This window comes from Mesoplodon mirus (genome assembly GCF_964341445.2).
Source record: "Mesoplodon mirus genome assembly, chromosome: 6".
NCBI classification, from domain to species: domain Eukaryota; kingdom Metazoa; phylum Chordata; class Mammalia; order Artiodactyla; family Ziphiidae; genus Mesoplodon; species Mesoplodon mirus.
Window position 1 is genome coordinate 139,531,346 of NC_138982.1, and position 21,535 is coordinate 139,552,880.

General features: G+C 42.5%; 1 protein-coding gene across 7 annotated transcripts in view; it reads left to right on the forward strand.

The window, feature by feature from the left end:
• Positions 1 to 14,006, forward strand: part of DYRK1A (dual specificity tyrosine phosphorylation regulated kinase 1A) — a 144,363-nt gene extending 130,357 nt beyond the window's left edge. For all 7 annotated transcript variants that reach the window (XM_082625069.1, XM_082625072.1, XM_082625068.1 and 4 more), the window contains 3 exons: positions 3,386 to 3,692; positions 4,177 to 4,301; positions 10,742 to 14,006. In XM_082625069.1, the coding sequence (XP_082481195.1) occupies positions 3,386 to 3,692; positions 4,177 to 4,301; positions 10,742 to 11,362 (1,053 nt within the window). In that variant the 3' untranslated portion in view covers positions 11,363 to 14,006. The remainder of the gene's footprint in view (positions 1 to 3,385; positions 3,693 to 4,176; positions 4,302 to 10,741) is intronic.
• The last annotated feature ends 7,529 nt before the right edge of the window (positions 14,007 to 21,535 follow it).

A 21,535-nucleotide genomic window follows, 5' to 3' on the forward strand; every position in this document is an offset into this window, starting at 1 on the left:
TTATATCACTTGATAAACCGTGTGATAACCACATGCTTTCATCTAACCCCTTCCGTCTCTTGTCGTCATATATCACTTACACATATTTTATAACCCTCACAACACATTGACTACTTAAATTAAAAATGATTTTTAAAAGAGATTTAAAAACACATAAAAAATAAAGAAAATTAAAAGTTCTTTTCGGGAATTCCCTGGTAGTCCAGTGGTTAGGACTTGGAGCTTTCACTGCTGTGGCCCCGAGTTCAGTCCCTGGTTGGGGAACTAAGATCCTGCAAGCCCAAAAGAAAAAAAAAAGTTCTTTTCTTTTTACCCATAGAATTTTTCATTTCTTTTTGCAGTTCCTGACTTCAGTCTTGTATTAAGTTTCTTCAGCTTGAAGAACTTCCTTTAACTTTTTATTTTATAGTGAATAACTTCTGCTGATGAATTCTCTCAGCAGTTGTTTATCTGAAAATATCTTTATTCACCTTCGTTTTTGGGAAGACATTTTCCATGGATATGAAAATTTCAAATTGATATAGAATTTTAGGTTTACGTTTCAGCAAAAGAAAATGAAGTTGTTTAAATATGTTAATGGCATTGTTTTCTGTATTACATTGTTTCTGAAGAAAAGTCAGTGGTTTTTCTAAACATTGTTTCCTTTATGAAATATTTCTCTCTCTTCCCCCTGGCTGATTTTGATGCTTTTTTATTATTATTATAATTTAAGATGTTTTTATTTGATTCTCACAATAAGAAGATGACGATAGGTAGTAATAATAGATATTCTTAGTTCCATTTTTACACATCAGAAAACTGAGATTCAAGAGTGTTAAATAAATTCTTTGGCAACCACAGCAAAGAATGGTAGGGCTAGAAAGCAAGCTCAGGTCTTCTCAAGCTGCGCTTAGCACGCTCTCACGCTGAGAAAGAGAACTTGGGGATATAACAAAGAAGGAAAATGCCTTTAGCACAGGGATCTTCTGTGGAAGAGAAGAGTAAAGAAGCAAGCAATTTGGGTGACACACTCAAACATGACATATAAAAGCTGGTATGAATTTTGAGGATCTTTTCATTCAACCTCTTTTTTTTATGTTTGATTTTTCAGCAGTTTGACTATTAGGTTCTTATGTATAGTTTTCCTTGTATTTATTTTCCATGGAGTTTGCTGAGTTTGTTAGGTCTGTGGGTTAATCTCTTTCATCAATTTTTGAAAGTGCTCAGACATCATCCTTTCAAATATTTGTTCTGCTTCACTCTCTCTTCTCCTGCTAATTATTCAATTAAATATCTGTTATAGTGCTTACTATTAGAGGTCTCTGGATTATTCATTTTGTTTTCTTTTTGTGTGTTCGTTTAGATAATTTCTTTGCTCTGTCTTTCTAGTTCACTGATTGTTTTTCTTCTGTTGAGCCCAGTCTGCTGTTAAAACCATTAAATGGATTCTCTGCATTTTTTTAGTTCTAGTGTTTTCATTTAATTTATCTTTAAAAAAAAATAGTTTTAAGTAACACCCCCCCATCTATCCACACGTTACCTAACTTTTGAACTAAATTCTTTATATCATAGTTATTTTTTTAAATTAATTAATTTATTTTGGCTGCGTTGGATCTTTGTTGCTGTGTGCGGGCTTTCTCTGGTCGTGGTGAGCGGGGGCTACTCCTTGTCACAGTGCACGGGTTTCTCGTTGTGGTGGCTTCTCTTGTTGCTGAGCATGGGCTCTAGGCGCATGGGCTTCAGTAGCTGTGGCACATGGGCTCAGTAGTTGTGGCTCATGGGCTCTAGAGTGCAGGCTCAGTAGTTGTGGCGTACAGACTTGGTTGCTCCACGGCATGTGGGATCTTCCTGGACCAGGGCTCGAACCCGTGTCCCCTGCGTTGGCAGGTGGATTCTTAACCACTGCGCCACCAGAGAAGCCCCATAGTTATTTTAAAATACCTGTCTGTCAGTTTCAACATTTGGGTCATTTATATATGTGAGTTTTCTACTATTTTTTTCACTTGATAATGGGCCCTTTTTGTTTGCTTGTTTCATGTGTCTGTAATTTTTTATATGTATGTTGGACTTGCTGTATTTAAGAACAGTTGAGGTGGAAGTAAGTCTTATTTCCCTTTAGAAAGAGGCATGCTGCTTACTCTGTCAGGCTACTAGTGTGATGAGACTGAGTCAGTTTCATTTGTAATTTAGCTGAATCTGGGCTTTGTTTTGTTTGTTTGCTTGACTTAGATTCTATTTTCCACTGTCTTCCTAGATTTTAAGCGGTGTTTGGTAACTGGAGAGATCTTTTATGCATTGTTGCCCAGCCAGCAACCCGCTGCTAACTCTTGATGCATCGGGGTGATCTGTGTCCATACTGCTGCTCTGGCCCCAGCTCTGCAGCGCCCTGTGTCGTCTGCCTGTCCCATCCTGTGGCCCAGCCACACGTGGCTGTTAGAAGTTGGTTGGGAGTTGGGCTGGACTCTTCTTAGTCACATCTGTGGCATTTACTCCTTCTCCCACCATAAGTCTCTTCTTTCCTAGGAAAGACTCTTCATTTTCTAGAATTTAGTTAATCTGGTTTCTTTAGTCCTCAGCTCTCTGATAGGTTTTTAAAAAGCAGTGATTTTGTTGTTTGCCTGCCTGGCTTGTTCTTGATTTTAGAGTAAGAGCGATGGTCTCTTGCGAATTTCTACATTGACCTAGAAGCAAAAATCCAGTGATACTGTTCTGAATAAATTCAGTATTCATAGGGATTTTAAAGGGATTTTACTGTTATCTGTTAAAATGAGTTCCCAGAAAATCTCAGCACATGTTAAGGCAACTTATTATTAAACATATTTTCTATCAATAAAATGAGGCATAAATAATTTACTTCTGATTTTTTTATCTGCATATGAGCAGGTAGGGTTAGACCCATGATTCTTTATTAGGAGTGATCTTTAAAGCTTTAATGAGCCACTGTTACTGAGTAAGTGCCCCTGAGTTCACAGGTGTATTGGGCAGAAAAGAGGTTCACAACCACTGGTCGGCACGCTTCCTCTGTAAAGGGCCCCATAGTGAAGGTGTTGGCTTTGTGGGCTTCTGTTGAGTATCCTTACTTGGTTTTGTTTGTTTTTACAATCTTTAAAAATATAAAAACCATTCATAGTGGAGGCTATATAAAAACAGGCTCTGAGCCAGGCCATAGTTTGCTGATCTCTGGGCTAGATAATCTTTTTAGTCATTTCTGGTCTCAAAATTGAATTTCTGCTAACTACAGTGTGTTCGGAATAGTATGTGTGAAAATACAGAGGCTCTAACTATAAAGCGTTCTTTTTAGTAAAGGCCTCAACATTATCATACATGTAAGCATATTTGACATTATGTAGGCTTTTACATATTCCATCAGATTTAGAGAAAGCCTTTTATCTTTTTTTCTCTTTAGGAGTATAAACCACCAGGAACCCGCAAACTTCATAATATTCTCGGAGTAGAAACAGGAGGACCTGGTGGGCGTCGTGCTGGGGAATCGGGTCATACAGTAGCTGACTACTTGAAGTTCAAAGACCTCATTCTAAGGATGCTTGATTATGACCCCAAAACTCGAATTCAACCTTACTATGCCCTGCAGCACAGTTTTTTCAAGAAAACAGCTGATGAAGGTACAAATACAAGTAATAGTGTATCCACGAGTCCTGCCATGGAGCAGTCACAGTCTTCGGGCACCACCTCCAGTACATCTTCAAGCTCAGGTCTGTTCTTCTGATATTATATTAGGCTTTGACATGTTTCCTCTTTTCTTGACAAAGTGGGGGTTATTTTAAAGTTTTTGGAAGTTTGTTAATGGGTGGGAGGAATTATTTTTCCCAAACCTATTCTTTGTGGCTAGTAAAAAAATTCACCTCCCCCAAAGCTCTAATACTTAATTATGCATATAATAAATTCTGCTTGGAGACAATACTCCTTATTAGCCAAATTTTTAAATTGTTTTTAAAATGGAAATACTTGGTTCACATGCTGGAGTTTTCCCCTGACTTAACCAAACTTGGTCATATTTTAGTTCAGTGGTTGATGTGAAAGAACATAGAAAATGGGAAGCCTTCCTGGTATACTTTCAGGTTAATACAGATTTTTTTTTGGTGACTCACTTCCCATTTTAATGTTATAGTTTTAGGATATATACTTGAAAAAAATTAACTTTACACTCACAAGCTGTACCGTGTTGTGATACTTCAGGTGGATCATCGGGGACAAGCAACAGTGGGAGAGCCAGGTCGGACCCAACGCACCAGCATCGGCACAGCGGCGGGCACTTCACGGCTGCTGTCCAGGCCATGGACTGTGAGACACACAGTCCCCAGGTGAGCGGTCACACAGCCCTTCATTCACGCCCTCCACTGTGCCAGGGGTACCAGTGTTGGATGCCAAGTGTTTTTAGAATGATAACGTCATTTACTCTAAAAGGTTCATAGCTTCCTTGGTTGTAAGGAATTCTAACTTATACATCCTTGCAACTTTTTTCCTCCGCGTTTAGAAATAGCTACCGTTTATTGAGTGCATACCAGCAGTTGCTCCAGGTGTTTGTTTATCTTGTCTACTCCGGCAGCATTTTGAGCCTTGCCCTGTTTGGATTTTCATTTTACTTTGGGAACTGTGACTTCAAGGTTTAGGGAACTTTCCGAGGTGCATGATCTTAATTACTACACTCCACTGCCTCTCGTGATCTGCTATCACTGATAGTCCTAGATTCTGAATCAGTTTGTGGTTTGATTTTCACCTCCATTTTTTGTTTTGAAGGTTTTTTGTTAAAGAGGATCTAATTAAGTAAATTTTTTTAAGGGGTGAAGCAGATGATGGTAGTCAAAATATTTATTAAACACTCTTTGTAAAATAATAAGTTAATGCATACTGAGTACTGCATTATGATGTTTACCATGAGAGGCAAGTATATTATCTAATGAGAAATAAAATGGAAGTTGATGAACATCACTGCCCATTCTTGGGACTGGGGCAGCTGAGTGCTGGTGGAGAAAGACATACCTGTAGATGCCTTGTTACCCCTGTTAATTCGTAGTCACCAGCATCTACTTGGGCAAGCTTACATGTTTCTCAGGTCATCTCATCGTGCTCCCATTCTCTTCAGTAATTGCTTCAGCCTCTTCTACTCTTGCTAGAAACCTTTGCCTCCCCTCCTGTGCTCTCCCTCACACCTCACTGTGTAAGGAACAGTCCTCAGAAAGGAGCGCCTCACTGCGTGTCACCAGCCCCCTCGCCCCGCCGCCGTGTGTGCTTGTCCCCTTTCTCCCGCCCCTTGTCAGCAGGGGCAGCAGCTCCTGCCTGGGGCCAGCCACCTCGGGCCCTGCCCCTCTCCTCCCACCTGCACAGGACTTGGCCCTGCTCAGCCACTGGCCCCATGTCCTCTGCCCGCCTTCTCCCCGTCAGCACCTGGTCATCCCCAGCTCTCTCCCATGGGAAGCAAAACCTTTCCCTGGCCCTTGTCTTCCTCGCCCCACATTTCTGCTACTATTAGTTCACCCTTTAAGAAGTCTTCAGCTGCTCCAGTTGGGCTGCTTCCCCACTCAGGAAACTGTTCCTGTGGAGTCACAGTGGTCATTACTGAGGAGCCTGGCGGACACTCAGTCACTTGTCTCTCTCTGGTCCTCACTCACGTTGACACAGCCCTGGCCTCTCCGTGCCTTTTTTTTTTTTTTTTTGCGGTACGCGGGCCTCTCACTGTTGTGGCCTCTCCCGTTGCGGAGCACAGGCTCCGGATGCGCAGGCTCAGCGGCCATGGCTCACGGGCCCAGCCACTCTGCGGCATGTGGGATCTTCCCGGACCGGGGCACGAACCCGTGTCTCCTGTATCGGCAGGCGGACTCTCACCCACTGCGCCACCAGGGAAGCCCCTCTCCGTGCTTTTGTAGCACTCTCCTCTGCCTTCCTGGACAGGATGGCCCTCATACCAGCCCACCCCCTTCCTTCACTGTCTCCTTTTCGGATTCTCTTCTCCCCCCTTGGCCATGTAAACGTGGGTGGTCTATGCCCTGTCTCTCACCTTAAACACTTCCTGGTGACCTCACCTGCTCTTACCAATGACTGCAGCTACCATCTCGATGTCGGTCACTTTACCTCTTTATTTCTGATCTAGACTTCACTCTTGAGCCCCACGCCTTTATTTCTAATCATTTACTATAAATACCGCTTTGGAAGTCCCTACAGCATAACACTACAGATGCATCCTATAAACCGATGTCATCATTTTCTCCTCCGCCACAACTCATCTCCTTTTATCTGTATCAATACAAGTGGCCCTGAATTTACCCATTTGCTCAGGTCGTACACCTGGCACCTGGGGAGTTCATTCTTGACTCCTGTCTCCCTCACCCCGCACCTTGAATCCAATGGTAAATAGTATGGATTCTGAATATCCTACATATGTGTCTGTTCTCTCTACTTCACCCCCTTGGTACAATCATCTCTAGCTTATCTTGCTCTAAAGATTATTCCAACTGGACTTCCAGCGTCCAGTTTCATTCAGCAGTCCACCTCTGTTCTCTTCTCTGCAGCCAAGTGAATGTTCAGTAGAGCAGTCTGATCCAGCTCTTTCCCCTGCTTTCAACCAGTTTCTGGCTTTCCCTTGTACGTAAAAAAAATTGCGACTTCTTACAAAGGATTCAGTGATTTCTGTCATCTGGCCCCTACCCAGGCATCTTTCCTCCTCTTCATTCATTCTGGTCTTCCTGGAATTTTTTTTTTTTTTTTCATTTTTCAGACTATATACCATGTTCCCTTTCACATTTCTCACATTGACCGTGCTCAGCCTGGAATAAGCTTTTCCTCCGTCTTTGCTTTGGTAACTACTGTATATCCTTCAGGTCTTAAATATCACTGCCAGAGGCTTTCCCTAATTCTTTAGAATGACCTTCCTTCTTCCATCCCTTACTCCCAGTTTCTAAATTAATGTTATTAGTTTTATGTAGTCTTTCTGCGATGTTTTATACATATGCAAGCAAATACGAATGTATATCCTTCACCTAACCTTTGTACACAGATGGTTAGCATACCGTGCACACTGTTTCACATCTTGTTTTTTTATTTTAACATGTTTTACATATATTTTAAAATATATATTATGGAGCTCTTTCTGTATCATATAGAGAGCTTTTTCATTCTTTTCCTTTTGTTTTTAACAGTCACACAGTACTCCATTGTTTAGATATTCCAAGTCATTGCAGTAGTTCCCTATTAATGGACATTTTGCTTATTTCCAGTCTTTTTTACTACTGCAAATAATGCTATAATAAATAACCCTATATATAAATCATCCACACACATGCAGTTTATATGTGATATGAGTTCCTGGATGTGAAATTGCTGGGTCAGAGAGTAATGTGGTTTGTCATTTTGATAGCTGTTGCCAAATTGCTCTCCATATAGTTTTACCAGTTTAGCCTCCCACTAACAGAGTTTGGAGAAGCAGTCAGTGTGATCACCTTTGGATCAGTCTGAACTGAAAAACCTGGTACTGGACAGAGTATAGTTACATTTCGCTTATTCCTTCTTTCCATGAATTTAAGTAGCTTCATAGTTTAAGAGCCATTAGTATTTTCTGAGAACTTTCTGCCTATTTTTCTACTGGATTATTTTCAATAGTATTTCTTGAATTTTGATTCTGAGACCACCTTTGTTGAGTGGTCTTAATGATCTGTGCTAGCCACTGGTGATAAAGACACAGACTTTGCCTTCCTAGAGCCTACCGTGACACAGAAAATAAATAAAACGAATCAAATGAACAGAAATTGCAAGTACTATTAACTGTTAAAAAGAAAATAAGACAGGATAATGTAATAGAGAATAGTGATTTGTTGGGTGGGAGGTATTAATTCATATAGGCCGAGCTGATAACAGACCCCCCAAAATGTGGTAGCTTAAAGAATGTGAAGTTTCTTTTTTATGTAATAGTCCAGAGTGGGTATTCAGGTTAGAGGCGTGGCTCTCTCCCACATCCTGGGTTCCTACCATCTTATGACTGCCCCATCCCCAAGGGCCTAGTTGTCTGCTGCATCTGGCAGGCAGAAGGACTTGGGATGTATTTTGTGGGCCAGATCTGGCTGTGACATAGGAACCTTCATTCATATTCCATTGACTAAAACAGTCATGTGGCCATGTCTAAGTACAGGGGAGGCTGGGGAGTAAGCGTAGTGCAGCCTTGTGCTCAGGAGGAAGAGTATGTTTTTTGAGGACAATTTGGAATCTCTGCCACAGAAGTTGGGGGAGCATTAGCCAGAGTGGTGAGGGAAGACTCTGGAACTGAAATGCTGAGAAAGAATCATCCAAGCAGAAATTAGAAATCAGAGCATTCTAGGCAGAAGGGAACAGTAAGTACAGACCCCCTGAGGCTTTTGAAAGATGTTGACTAGGTAGAGGAATAGAAGGAAGATCCTGTGTAGTAGGGACTTAGGCAGCAAGAGGAAGGATGGCTAGAGGAAAAGGTTGGAGAAATGAGCACTGGCCAGATTGTTTATGGACTTTGGATTATTTTTATCCATTCATCCATCAATGGACACTTAGGTTGTTTCCATATTTTGGCTATTGTAAATAATGCTGAAGTGAATGAACATGGGGGTACATACATCTTTTCAAGATACTGTTGTTGTTTTCTTCATATAAATACCCAGAAGTGGAATTGCAGGGTCATATGGTAGTTCTGTTTTTAATTTTTTGAAGAACCTCCTCCGTACTGTTTTCCATAGTGGCTGCACTAATTTATATTCCCACCAAGCAGTGCATGAGGGTTCCCTTTTTTCCACATCCTCACCAACACTTACTATTTGTTGTCTTTTTTGATAATAGCCATTCTCATGGGTGTGAAGTGATATCTCGTTGTGGTTTTGATTTGAATTTCCCTGATGGTTCATAATGTTGAGCTTCTTTTCCTGTACCTATTGGCCATCTGTACGTCTTCTTTGGAAACATGTCTAATCAGATCTTCTGCCCATTTTTCAATCAGATTGTTTGGATTTTTGCTGTTGAGTTTTATCAGTTCTTTATATATTTTGGATATTAGCCTGTTATCAGATAATATGATTGACAAATATTTTCTCCCATTCAGTAAGTTGCCTTTTCATTTTGTTGATGGTTTCCTTTACTGGGCAGTAGTTTTTTAGTATGATGTCGTCCCATTTATTTATTTTTGCTTTTGTTGCTTTTGCTTTGGTGTCTGATTCAAAAAATCATCACCAAGACCTGTGTCAAGGAGCTTATTACTGCCTATGTTTTCTTCTAGGAGTTTTATGGTTTCAGGTCTTACATTCAAGTCTTTAATCCATTTTGAGTTAATTTTTGTGTTTGGTGTAAGATAGTGTGGTTGAGTTTCATTCTTCGGTGTGTGGCTGTCTACTTTTCCCAACACCATTTATTGAAGAGACTGTCCTTTCTCCATTGTATATTCTTGGTTCCTTTGTCATAAATAATTGACCATATATGCGTAGATTTATTTCTGGGCTCTCTCTTCCCGTTCCATTGATCTATGTGCCTGTTTTTATGTCAGTACCATACTGTTTTAATTGCTATAGTTTTGTAGTATAGTTAGATACCAGGGAGCATGATGCCTCCATCTTTGTTCTTCTTTCTCAAGATTGCTTTTGCTATCTGGGTTTCTTTGTGTATTACAAATTTTAGGATTATTATTATTATTATTTTTGGAAAAATGACATTGTAATTTTGTGGGGGATTGCACTGAATCTGTAGATTGCTTTGGGTAGTTTGGACATTTTAACAACATTGATTCTTACATTCTTCCAGTCTGTGAGCATGGACTATCTTTCCATTTATTTGTGTCTTCTTCTTTCAGACCTTCTTCTTCTACAGGTCTTTTACCTCCTTGGTTAAAGTTATTTCTTGATATTTTATTCTTTTTGATACAGTTGTACATGGGATTGTTTTCTTTTTCTGTTTCATTATTAGTGTATAGAAATGCAGTCGATTTTTGTGTATTGATTTTATATCCTGCAACCTTATTGAATTCATTTATTAGTTCTAACAGTTTTCTAACAGAGTCTTTAGGGTTTTCCATATATAATGTTATGTCATCTGCCGGTAGTGACCATTTTACTTCTTTATTTCCAATGTGGATGACTTTTTTCTTGCCTAATTTGGATTTGTGTTTTAAAAAGACTGTTCTTGCTACTCTTTGGAGAATGGTTTGGAAGAAGGCAAGGATGGAAGATGGGAGTTGATTTAGGAGGCTGTTGTATTAGTCTAAGCAAGAGATGATAGTGACCTAGGATAGAGTAGTCGTGGTGGAGATGGAGAAAAGAGGCCAGATTTGGGTTCTGTTTTGGAGGTAGCTTTAGTAGTACTTGCTGATTGTTTGGATGGAGGAATGGTTGAGCAGCTAGATGGGTACTAGTGGTTCTATTAAAACAGGAAAGATTGGAGAGAGGAGGAGCTTTAGGGGGAAAGTAAAGAATGCCTTTTGGACCTGTCAGAAATATTTACTTTCTGGCCCTTTCCAGAAGATGTTTGCTGACCCCTGGCATAAACAGTGCTCCCAAGGAAAGAAAGTGGCAAGTAAAATATATGAGTATGGGTGTAACTTGCTAAAAATTGAAGCTCTCATAATAAAATATTTTTCACTCTTGAACACATTTGGAAGTTTGTGTTAAAGAACTGTCTAACACATTAAAGTTTCAAAACCCTCTCTCTAACTAATGTAAATGCTAGTGTTATAACTTTTTATTGAAGATTAAAGCTTGGAAACGGTACTCTTAATAAATCGTTTTAAAATCTGTTCTTACAGGTGCGTCAGCAATTTCCTGCTCCCATTGGTTGGTCAGGCACTGAAGCTCCTACACAAGTCACTGTTGAAACTCATCCTGTTCAAGAAACAACCTTTCATGTAGCCCCTCAACAGAATGCATTGCATCATCACCATGGAAACAGTTCCCATCACCATCACCACCACCACCATCACCACCACCACCATGGACAACAAGCCTTGGGTAACCGGACCAGGCCAAGGGTCTACAATTCTCCAACAAATAGCTCCTCTACCCAGGATTCTATGGAGGTTGGCCATAGTCACCACTCCATGACATCCCTGTCTTCCTCAACTACTTCTTCCTCCACATCTTCCTCCTCTACTGGTAATCAAGGCAATCAAGCCTACCAGAATCGCCCAGTGGCTGCTAATACCTTGGACTTTGGACAGAATGGAGCTATGGACGTTAATTTAACCGTCTACTCCAATCCCCGCCAAGAGACTGGCATAGCTGGACATCCAACATACCAATTTTCTGCTAATACAGGTCCTGCACATTACATGACTGAAGGACATCTGACAATGAGGCAAGGGGCTGATAGAGAAGAGTCCCCCATGACAGGAGTTTGTGTGCAACAGAGTCCTGTAGCTAGCTCGTGACTAAATTGAAACTTGAGTTTGTTTCTTGTGTGTTTTTATAGAAGTGGTGTTTTTTTCCAAAAAACAAAGTGCAAAGCTGCTTGAATCAGAAGGAGATTAACACACTGAACCGCTACAAGAGGGCAAAGCTGACTTTTTTTTTTTTTTTTAACTTGAAAAGATTGCAAAGGGACAATGAAGTTTTTAAAAGAGCCATGTCCAAACCCATCTTCACGGATAGCTCAGAGGTGTCCTCTTTTTGCCTCCCCCATTTTAACTCGCCACATCCCAGTCATAGTGGGGTTTTTGTCTTTCTCTTCCGCAGAAGTTGTTGTTCAGATGTTGGTCTTAATCATTTGCCAACTAATTTTAAAATAAAAGGCACTGCACATAATTTGCATAAAGGGCCCCATGAGGGTGTTTTTCCTTCCATTTTTGTTTTTCCTTTTTTCCTTCCCGTTTTTGTTTTGTTTTCATTTTGTTTAGGGTGGGGGGTGGGGAATTTGGGTTTTTAAGTCCTCTAAACACACTTGGGCACGGAAATGCAGTACTGTAAGGAAGAGGGACCTCCAGCTCACACAAACATCACCTTCAGCTGTGTGGAAGGGACGGTTGTATTGGAGTTTGTAAGGCACAGTAAGCATGCTGAGTGGCGGGCTCAGAGCTCTCCTGTCTGAACCTACTGAGGAGCAAAGCAGCAGTTGCCTGGGACCCTGTGGGTCTCCCGTTGTTGAGGCCACAGTGAGATAGTGATGGAACGTGACTGGTCTCCTAACCAAGGTGCACTGAGAAGCAATCAACGGGTCAGTTGTGGCCAGTCCCGGGGAGGTCTGAGTGGTGGTCTTTGGGATAACCTTTGGCCTTATGGATTTGGACTCGAAATTAGAAGAGCCTACCATTTCAGATGCAATCACTTTTGGACATGCTTTTGCAGACAGTCCTTAATGCTGAAAACACAGAGAATGGGTAATTCAAGAGGCCTTTCTTTTAAAATAGACTTTTGTGACCCACTAATTGTAAGGTATTGCAAGGTCACTTTGCGTGTGTCATAAAGTTGACTTCCTTATTGGTTGAAGGTCACAGAAGTAGTGGTTTGCTTTGATGGAAATAGCTACAGCTGTGTCCCTTCCTGCTTTTTACTTTTTCTTTTGCTTTTTCTCGGCACGTGGTATCTCCACCATTTCTTCTGCACAAAGATGTCTTCTGTTCATCCTGAACATTTTTTAAAAAAAAAATGCAGAATTTTATGTGACTGCTTTTTTGCCTCACAATTATGCTGTGAATTTTACAAAAATTTATTTTCTTTTTTGATAATTTATTGTACCAAAGCTGTTTTTATAGCACATAGATGTCTGTAACCAATAATGTAGCAGTTCTGCACTTTGACACAAGGTGTAACTAGACCATTTTTAAATGTCAGTTGAAAATTATGGCTGTACTATTGCTTAAACAAAACTGGAACTGTTGTTGAATCCATAGCCAATACATTTACAGCAATCTGTGTACTGAACATAATAGATTGACATCTAACTCAAGATTACAACAGCTGTTACATCCTAAATGTGTTCAGGCTTCTGAAGGTAAAGGGACACTGGATCCAGAAGCTGTGGAACCAGCAGTTGATTCTTGTATTCCTGATTAACCTACTTGTAAACTTGAAAGCAAGACCTTGGTTGCACCAACAGGTCCAAAATATGAGCACGAGTAAAGCAAAACTTTGATGCATGACCCGAAAGGAACAGGCTGGTGTTTAACAGGTGCCTAGTTTTGAGATTATGCTGCCTTAATGTAACACAGTCTGGCAGTTGCTAAATTTGTGTTCCCATTTTAAATTGACCAATTTTATGGTGTTAAACTTTTGAGCGGTTGAGTTGGGAGAATGAAGATTAAGGAATTTACATGTCCGGGATCAAAGAAGCCTAGAAAAGAAGCAGTAATCTACCTCTGCCGATAACCCTGTTCAAAACGACTCAGCAGAAGCACCACATTACTTTTTATTGGTCAATTCCATGTGGCTGACTAGATCAAGTTTTTCTGAACAAGAGCAGGTTTTTATATGTAAACAGTGACAGAAGAAAAAAGGCTTAAAACTATGTGAATGGAAACTTGGGAATATCAATTTTTATAAACCACAAAAAATTTTTTGGTTGTTAATCAGGAAATCCATATTTATTTTGTAATTAAATGTCAAGCCTGTGGATGGATTTTTGAACTCGGTAGTTCATAAAGTTTACAGTGAATAAAAGGACGTCATCTTGAGTCTAGCAATATCAAAAGGAATTCAGTAGTTACTGCTGTTTAGGAATATAAGGTGAAGATACATGGGTCAGGTCATTTTTTTCTGTGCTGGTTGCCACATCTTAGCAAGCACCAAAAAACGAAAGCAGTTTTTAAACCGCTATTTACATAAAGGAAGTCATAAAATCCAATGCTTCTGCATACTGTGTTATGTTACAGTCCAGTTTTGTGTGCTTTACTACACGGTTTGGTTACAGGACTTCTGTGCATTGTAAACATAAACAGCATGGAAAAGGTTAAATACCTGTGTGCAGATTGTAAGATCTGGTCCGGACTTGCTGTGTATATTGTAACGTTAAATGAAAAAGAACCCCCCTTTGTATTATAGTCATGCGGTCTTATGTATGATAAACAGTTGAATAATTTGTCCTCAGACTCTTTACTATGCTTTTTAAAAATTAATTTAAGAAAAATGTAAAACATAGTCGAAATCTTTCTATGCAATTAACCTGGTCCAGGTAATGGTCTGGTAGGTATACTGACTATAAGTTTAGTCAAATGTGTAGAAAGGAAAACAGTAGTTACATCAACGTAGGCTTCAAAAATCTTGGAAAGTAAACATTGGAGGTTTAACAGACCATTTTGATTTTTTTAAATTGTTTACTTGATATTCACAGTTTCTCTTTGATTCAAAGTGCTCATAGTCCGTAATGTTTAGGATGGATGTGAGAGTTAGATGATTTTCTCTAGGATTTGACCTGCTTGGAAGCAAGAGGAAATACGAATAATATCGTTCCTCTTTCCCCAGATCCTTGATGGGGGCCTGTCAGGGACTTGATACAAGAAAGTCTAGAATTCCTGCCACAGTGAATTAATCCTAACCTAAAGTCTCCTGTTTTTTTAATAAGTTAGCCTGTATACATTAGTATACATTAAGGTGGCTTTCAGAAGGCAAAAAACTTACTGTAAATTTAAATGTGATTTTGTAAAGTTCAGATTGTCTACATAAAGTGCACTTACCACATGTATGAAAGAAACTTCCTTTAGTGTTTTTCTTAGGATAATGAGCATTTTATAGGTAAGTGGCACATTTTGTATAACAGACTCCAAAAAACTTAGGCTTATTTTTATTTAATGAATATTAGAACTATTGATACACGTGAAGAATCATTAAGGCTACAATAACTATGTAAGGCCCACAAGATGACTACTCTGTTTGCTACTGTATCGTCTTTCCCAGCTCCTGTGTTGTTAAACTTACTGTTACAATAAGTCTTATAATAAGGCAATACAGTGATGAGATAGTAAAGGCTACATTTCTTCTAGATCAGTTCCCCGGTTTCCTTTCGGCCTGCCTTTGCTTCGTTAGCTCTCAGAATACAAGTTCAGTACTCATTTTTATATCCATTTTTGTAGTGGTGACCAAAGCTAACATCAGACGGTTCATTCCAGATACAGAACTTGGTGTTAGTGCCATATATGAAAAAAAAGTTTGAAATTTTAAGATTAGGGTTAGGAGAAAAACCGATCGGTATACGGAGTCTATTCAGATTTCTTAGAATCCTTGGGATTGCTCGACATTGGGGAAGCCTTTGGTGTCAGGAAGTGCAGAGTAGAAGGTCTCATTTTCTTAACCATGGATCTCCTTCCCTAGACTTGTTTCCTAGGGTGAAAACATACATCAAGTAATTTTTAGTACAAAGAACAAGAAAACCCTAAGAACATAGCTTACTGTATCCCTCATCCTCCCTCATAATGCACAGCGGTAACCTGGCTCCCCGGCCCCGAGAACCATCACCTGGGCTTTCACACTCTAGTAGTCATTCCTATCCCTGTGTTTAAAGCACTCGTTATTTTTTTGTGGAAGACTCATTTAGGACGGTAGGTGGTCTTGTCGGTTTGTGCGTTTTTCTTTCTCTTTGGCACTATGTACAGCCAAGGTCCCTGGTTTCAGCTGCTCACAGGAAAACATGATAAAAGACCTAAGGTGTTCTTGCATCGTAATTTTTGGGGATACCATTCACTTTAACACAGAGAGGGCCCGAGGTATTTGTCGTCAGTTTTCTTAGCTGAGATCTCCAAAGACGAAAGTATTTCTCCAACTAAAACACAATGATTTAAATGTGTACCAGATAACTAGGTAGAGCCCCACAGGTTTCAGTATCAGCTTCTTTACATGAAAATGGGTTTTTTGTGTGTGTTTTTTGTTTTTGTTTTTTTTTGCGGTACGCGGGCCTCTCACTGTTGCGGCCTCTCCCGTTGCGGAGCACAGGCTCCGGACGCGCAGGCTCAGCGGCCATGGCTCATGGGCCCAGCCGCTCCGCGGCACGTGGGATCTTCCCGGACCGGGGCACGAACCCGTGTCCTCTGCATCGGCAGGCGGACTCTCAACCACTGCGCCACCAGGGAAGCCCAAAACACAGGGTTTTTGTTTCGTTTTTTACATAATTTCACACCTTGAGGGTATGACCTTTTATTAAAGAGAGCGGTGGGAATGACTTAAGTTTCAGTCTTGGCATGAACTCCCTGCCACCTGCAGCAGGACTTGGGGACGCTGCTTCCGAGCAGCGAGGAGGGAAGATGAATCTTCAGTTCGCTTCCTTGTGCCTTAACTGGATGTCACTGTCCAGTCTCAGCTGGGCTCTGAAGGAACAGGGGTACTGCGGTAGGAATCTTGTTGGCTGGTAACACGCAGTTTAAATGTGCGGCAGGAAAAATGGGTGACAAAGCTCCTGGTGAAGGATGGAGGAGGTGGGCCGTAAGCGACCGCACACCCGTTCCGGATGAAGGTGGTGCCCCCTTGGGTGATGCAGGCTCGGGTGTGGTCAACTGTGTGCTCTCAGATCTAGAAAGATACTACTTGAGGATTTTTCAGGTTGCAACATGTAGAAAGGCCATGTAGGAATTATATACATTTGTCTGTTTTAAAGACCACAGCTTATTTAAATTACTTCTGTAAAATTGTATTTTATTGTAAATTTTACTCCCAATATTTACTCATTAATCACTATAGTTACCTCAGGTCTTTAGCTGAAGCTGCAGTCAAAGGGGAGGAAACAGAGCCAATAGAGGGGCAGACCCTGGGTGTGTGGCGGTTCTTCTCAGGCAGGGCCAGTGACACCAGCCGAGCAGCTGGGCCCAGGGCTGGGGCCCAGGGAGGTCTGTCAAGAAGGAACAGCTTTGCCAGGAGAGTGTTGAATTGGTTAAAATAGAGCCCAGGGTGGTGAGTTGGTGAGTCACCCTTGACTCACTGTTGCATAGGAATGCAATAGCAGGCTGGGTGAGGATGGGGCTTGTCAACTCCCTGGACACTAAGATGACTCCTGATGATGTCAAAGGATTATTTGTGTTTTTAAAGATCTAAAGCACGATGTAGTGAAATAGTGACCCTAAGGAGAAAGTCTTTTCACGTACATCGCGGGCAAGCCCCAGTCTGTTGAAGAGGTGACGTGACACACGGGATCCTGAGCTGGGTGAAGTAGTTGACTTCAGGCACTGCTCCATTAATTGCCCAGCAAATCCGTAAGCAAGATCTAGGGGAAAGAAACGGTGTGTTTGGTGAACCCTAGGTGATCTTACCAAACTGTTAAATCCGTGCTCATCAATTTAAAATGAGTTTTCAACCCTGCCACACATCTGACTCACCCATAGAACTTTATAAAATCACAAATGGGCTGATCATGCTCCCAGAATTTTTGATTCAGAGAGTTGGGAGTGAAGCCTGGGTCTCTGCTTTTTAAGTGGCTTTACAGGTGACTGTTCCCTTGTATAGGATGACTCGGAGGGCCCAGAGATAAGCTTGGCTAACCGGACAGGAGTCTGAAGAACGTTTTAAAATAGTTTCATTATTGAAGTGTATATAATTAAATATATATCAATGGGTAATTAAAATTCACAACTTAGCCTGCATTATAAAATAATATAAACAAACCTCTAAGAAAGGCAAAAATAGCAGATGTAAGTGTGTAAACCTTTCACAGTTTGTTTCTTGTCATCTTCCCTTTTGGAAGGGGTTGGTGTGACATCCTATCAGTAGCTCTCAGATGTCCCATGAGAATGGCACGTGTTAAGTTTATTTCCCAGAGATGGGGCTGGGCCGTGCTGCTTCACACCTCAGTCTCACGTGGTCTTTGTTGGTCCAGTGGCGGATTCTCCAGGGCATGAGCCACCTGGCCTGAGCGTGCAGACATTCCGGAGGGCTCCACAGTGCAGTGGCTGCGGTTTTCAACTCTAGAATCAGGTTCAAATCCTTGCTATCTGTGCTCTTATCCTGGGCAAGTTGTTTTACTTCTCTAAGCCTCACTTTCCTTTTTTTTTTTTTTTTTTTGGTAAAATGGGAATAACTGTAGTATCCACTCTGGGATTTTATGCAGGCTTCACTGAGATAATGTACATAAGAATCTTAGCACAATGTAGGAAGTGCGCAATAAATATAATTTGTAACTAGAGAGCTTGAGTCCACAGTATGAATGGATCTACTTCTATATAAATTTAACAAACATCCTATGGGAAACTGAGTAGTGTTCTCTATGAATGATTAAATAGGATTATTTTCCAGTTTACTTTTATTTCTGGAGTCTGTAACTGGATGTTATTCCCTTACTACTTGATTTTGCTACTGCACAGTACCTACATCTATTTTAGAATTTTGAGGTTGTGTGTTTTGTAGTTTGCTTTGATATAATGTGTGATATTTAAATGTTTTATAAAGGATTTTTCTCTAACTTACAAAAAGCTGTTTGGAGGCCTAACTATGGAAAGGGCCCATTTTTTAACAAGCACTGTCATTCAGCCTGGCTGTCATGTGTCCGCTGGCCTCTCCCCACGTCCCTTTTCCCACCTGAAGGCATATCTTACATTTTTAGCCTTCAGAGATTTGACTTAGGGAGAAAGGTTCCCAAAGTTCCCAAGTTCATAAACAGCGATATAATTGGGGAAGCTTTCAGAACTTAGTTATAACCCACGTAAAAAGCTTTAAGGAGCTAGCTGCTGCTCGGTTATTTTGTTTTTATTCTTTATTTTGTTCATATGTTAGAGGACTCTGTACCTCCACCAGCTTGGGGGCCTGTAATGTGACCCCTTTTCTCTTCCTCCTTTCCTCAGAGCAAGCATGAGGACAGAAACGTCTTAAGACAGAAAGTCTGTTCCTTCGAGTTAGAACATGTGTGTGTGGTTGACGTTACCGCCCAGAAGCACGTGCATCACATGGCCTGTGGCTGCAGCTGGATGGAGCTCACGATGGATCTAATAACGGATTTAAATATTTCCCTGAGGTAGATAAAATGCTTTGGGGAGATAAGAGTTCCCCATGATCCTAAATTTCACATACAATGGACAGCCTTCTCGTAAACCGAACTGGGCTGCTTTTGTGCCTCTTAATAGCTCTCCGTCTTTCCCTGACCTGCTGGCACATCTCTGCCCCATGGACATGCCTTTGGCCTGAGGGCCTGGCCAGCAGGAGCCCTGGTGCTGACTGCACACCTCGGATCAGAGTAGGATGGGGGTGAATCTAACTAAGACTGCTGTCAGACCTGAGAGATGCTCTGCCGTTTGCAGGGGGGCTCACACGGCCTTCATCACCACCACTCTCTGACTCAGTACGACTGTCGCCCAGGTCCTGCCCCCGGCGTGGGGAGGTGGGCACTGCTGAGACCGTGGACACTTTTCTGAAGGTGCCTCCTTCCTGCCCACGTGTAAGGGCAATGATTTCACATCTGCACTGGTCCAGGAGGAGTCAAGTTAGGGCTTGTCCCGTGAGGCGTCCCCCGTAGTCACCAGCTGCAGTCCTTCTCCGCAGCTCAGCTTGCTCTGTGGGTGAGGGCCCTGCCTGGCTTTCACTAGGAGCGGGGCGCTAGCGGTGACTCCCCTCACTGGTCAGATAAAACCGGAGTGAACTTGAAACATCTCCCCTGCTGCCTGCAGAAGACACTCTGAATCAAAGAAAGCAGTCAGTACTAACCCTGGAAGTAGAATTTATAAATGGAAAGTCCTACTCTGAAGTAAAATGTCTTACTAGCTGGAGGGAGCGGGTATGTCTTGAGGCAGGTGACATGAGGACTACCTGAGAGAAATGTATCATGACCACCTGTCATGTGCAAGGCACTTGACTACGTCCTAGGGGTGACGCCAAGTCCATCACTGTTCCTGGGGGGTGGGACTCAACTCCAGCTGAGCCGAGTGTTATTAGGGTCAGGGTGTGAACAGGGACCCTCTTCTGGTCCAGGGACTGGAGGGGGTTAGGCTCCCTGAGGGTTAGGCTGCTAACCTAATGGGTGAATGGGAGTTAGCCAGGTGGTGGTGGGAATGTTCTAGAATCTCGAAGAAAGAGTATGTTCAGAGCCTGACGAAAGGAGGAAGTGAGAGGCCTTGCAGGTATCTGTTCCTAAGTGGATGGAGTCCAGAGCCGCTTAGGAAGGAGAGCTGGCAGGCCTGGGGTGTGGATCCGACGGAGTGAGGGGTGGGGGGGGGGCGCGGGCGGGAGTGGAGGCTCTGGCCTGAGCAGCTTGGTGGTGGCCGTGCTGTCACTGGTATCGGGAGCCTTTGAGGTAGAGTAGGTCTCCTACACCGTCTCCCTGCAGTTCAGGACTTTGAATGCTAAGGGCTTCCAGGACATTTAAGTGGGCATGTCAAGTAGATCGTTTGATATAAAGGGACAGGTCGAAGGTGAGGCCTGGGGCGGTAGATTTTGATCCTTCTGTAAGCAGGTGATGGTGGCTGAGATGACGTAAGGGAGGTGGGGGGAGAGTCCGGGCACTTTCACCAGAGAAACGGGTACGCTCGGAAAAGTAGGAGCCCACGCCTGCCTTGAGCCTTCGGCTGATTTAGGACTAGCGAGGGCAGAGAGGTCAGCTAGGCCCTCGCCACCTGGCGCAGTCTGGGGACTTGCAGCATCAGCATCGCCCATTCTGCCTGTTAGAAACGCAGATCCTCAGGCCCGGCCCAGACCTCCTCAGAACCTGCGTATTAACAAGGGCTGTGCACGTGCAAGGGTGAGAATCACTGGGTGAGGTAGAAACCTTGGAGGAAACCTAAGAGTTGAAGCAGCTTGTTCAAGATGCCACACCTGACTAGTGACAGCCTCCAACTTCCAGGCCAGGCTCTGGCCACCACGATGACCTCGACTTTTGGGGTCACATAGCGCAACCTGCAGCCGGACGATCCCTTCAGCTGCCGTGACCACCCGAGGCGGAGTTACCGGTGAGACTAATATCAGTTCATGTGGACTCTTGGCATATGGGCTGAGTGAGCTTGGTGATTCTGGAAGGACTGCGTTGTTCTCATGAACCACGACAGGCATGGCTTTCCTGAACCTGGAAATGTGGAACACGTTTATCTCTGGTTGTCTTTTCATTTAACTATGTCACTAAAATAGCTCCCGGGAGACTCTGAGGAGTGAACGCGGAGACTCTGCTACTTCCCCTTCTCCTCCTCTAAATGCTGTCCCTTGTCCCCGTTCCTGTCTCCCGGGGTCATTTTTGTTCCTTCTGGTTTCCAGGGTCCAGCATTCTTCTTCCGGCTTCACCTCTTCCCTGGCGGTGTTTCAGGCTGGCGTCTGGGGTGTCGTGTGACAAAGTCGGGAGCCCTTCACCGAGACTGTTTCTCCCACGTGGCGGCCATAGGCCCCTCTTGTCTTTCCCACCTGTCCACCAAGTCCAGACAAACTGTGCAAATCCAGATTGTAATTCAGACCCCCAGCCCATGCGTCTGGATTAAGTGAGGCTCTTGAGGACCCTCTGAACAAAGGTAAAAATAGAGTTGTAAATGGAAGAAAAAATAAGGAGATTCCTTCTGGTTTAGTGATGATCAGGGAAGCCTTTCCTTTTTTCTTCTCTCTGAAGCATTTCAGCTTGCTCGTTCCTCGCTGCTGTTACTCACGTTTGCCCACATGCGGCTGGCAGCAAGCCCTCAGCACATCTTTCCAGGGCGGTGGGCCCCTCAGGAACAGGAGACTCCGGA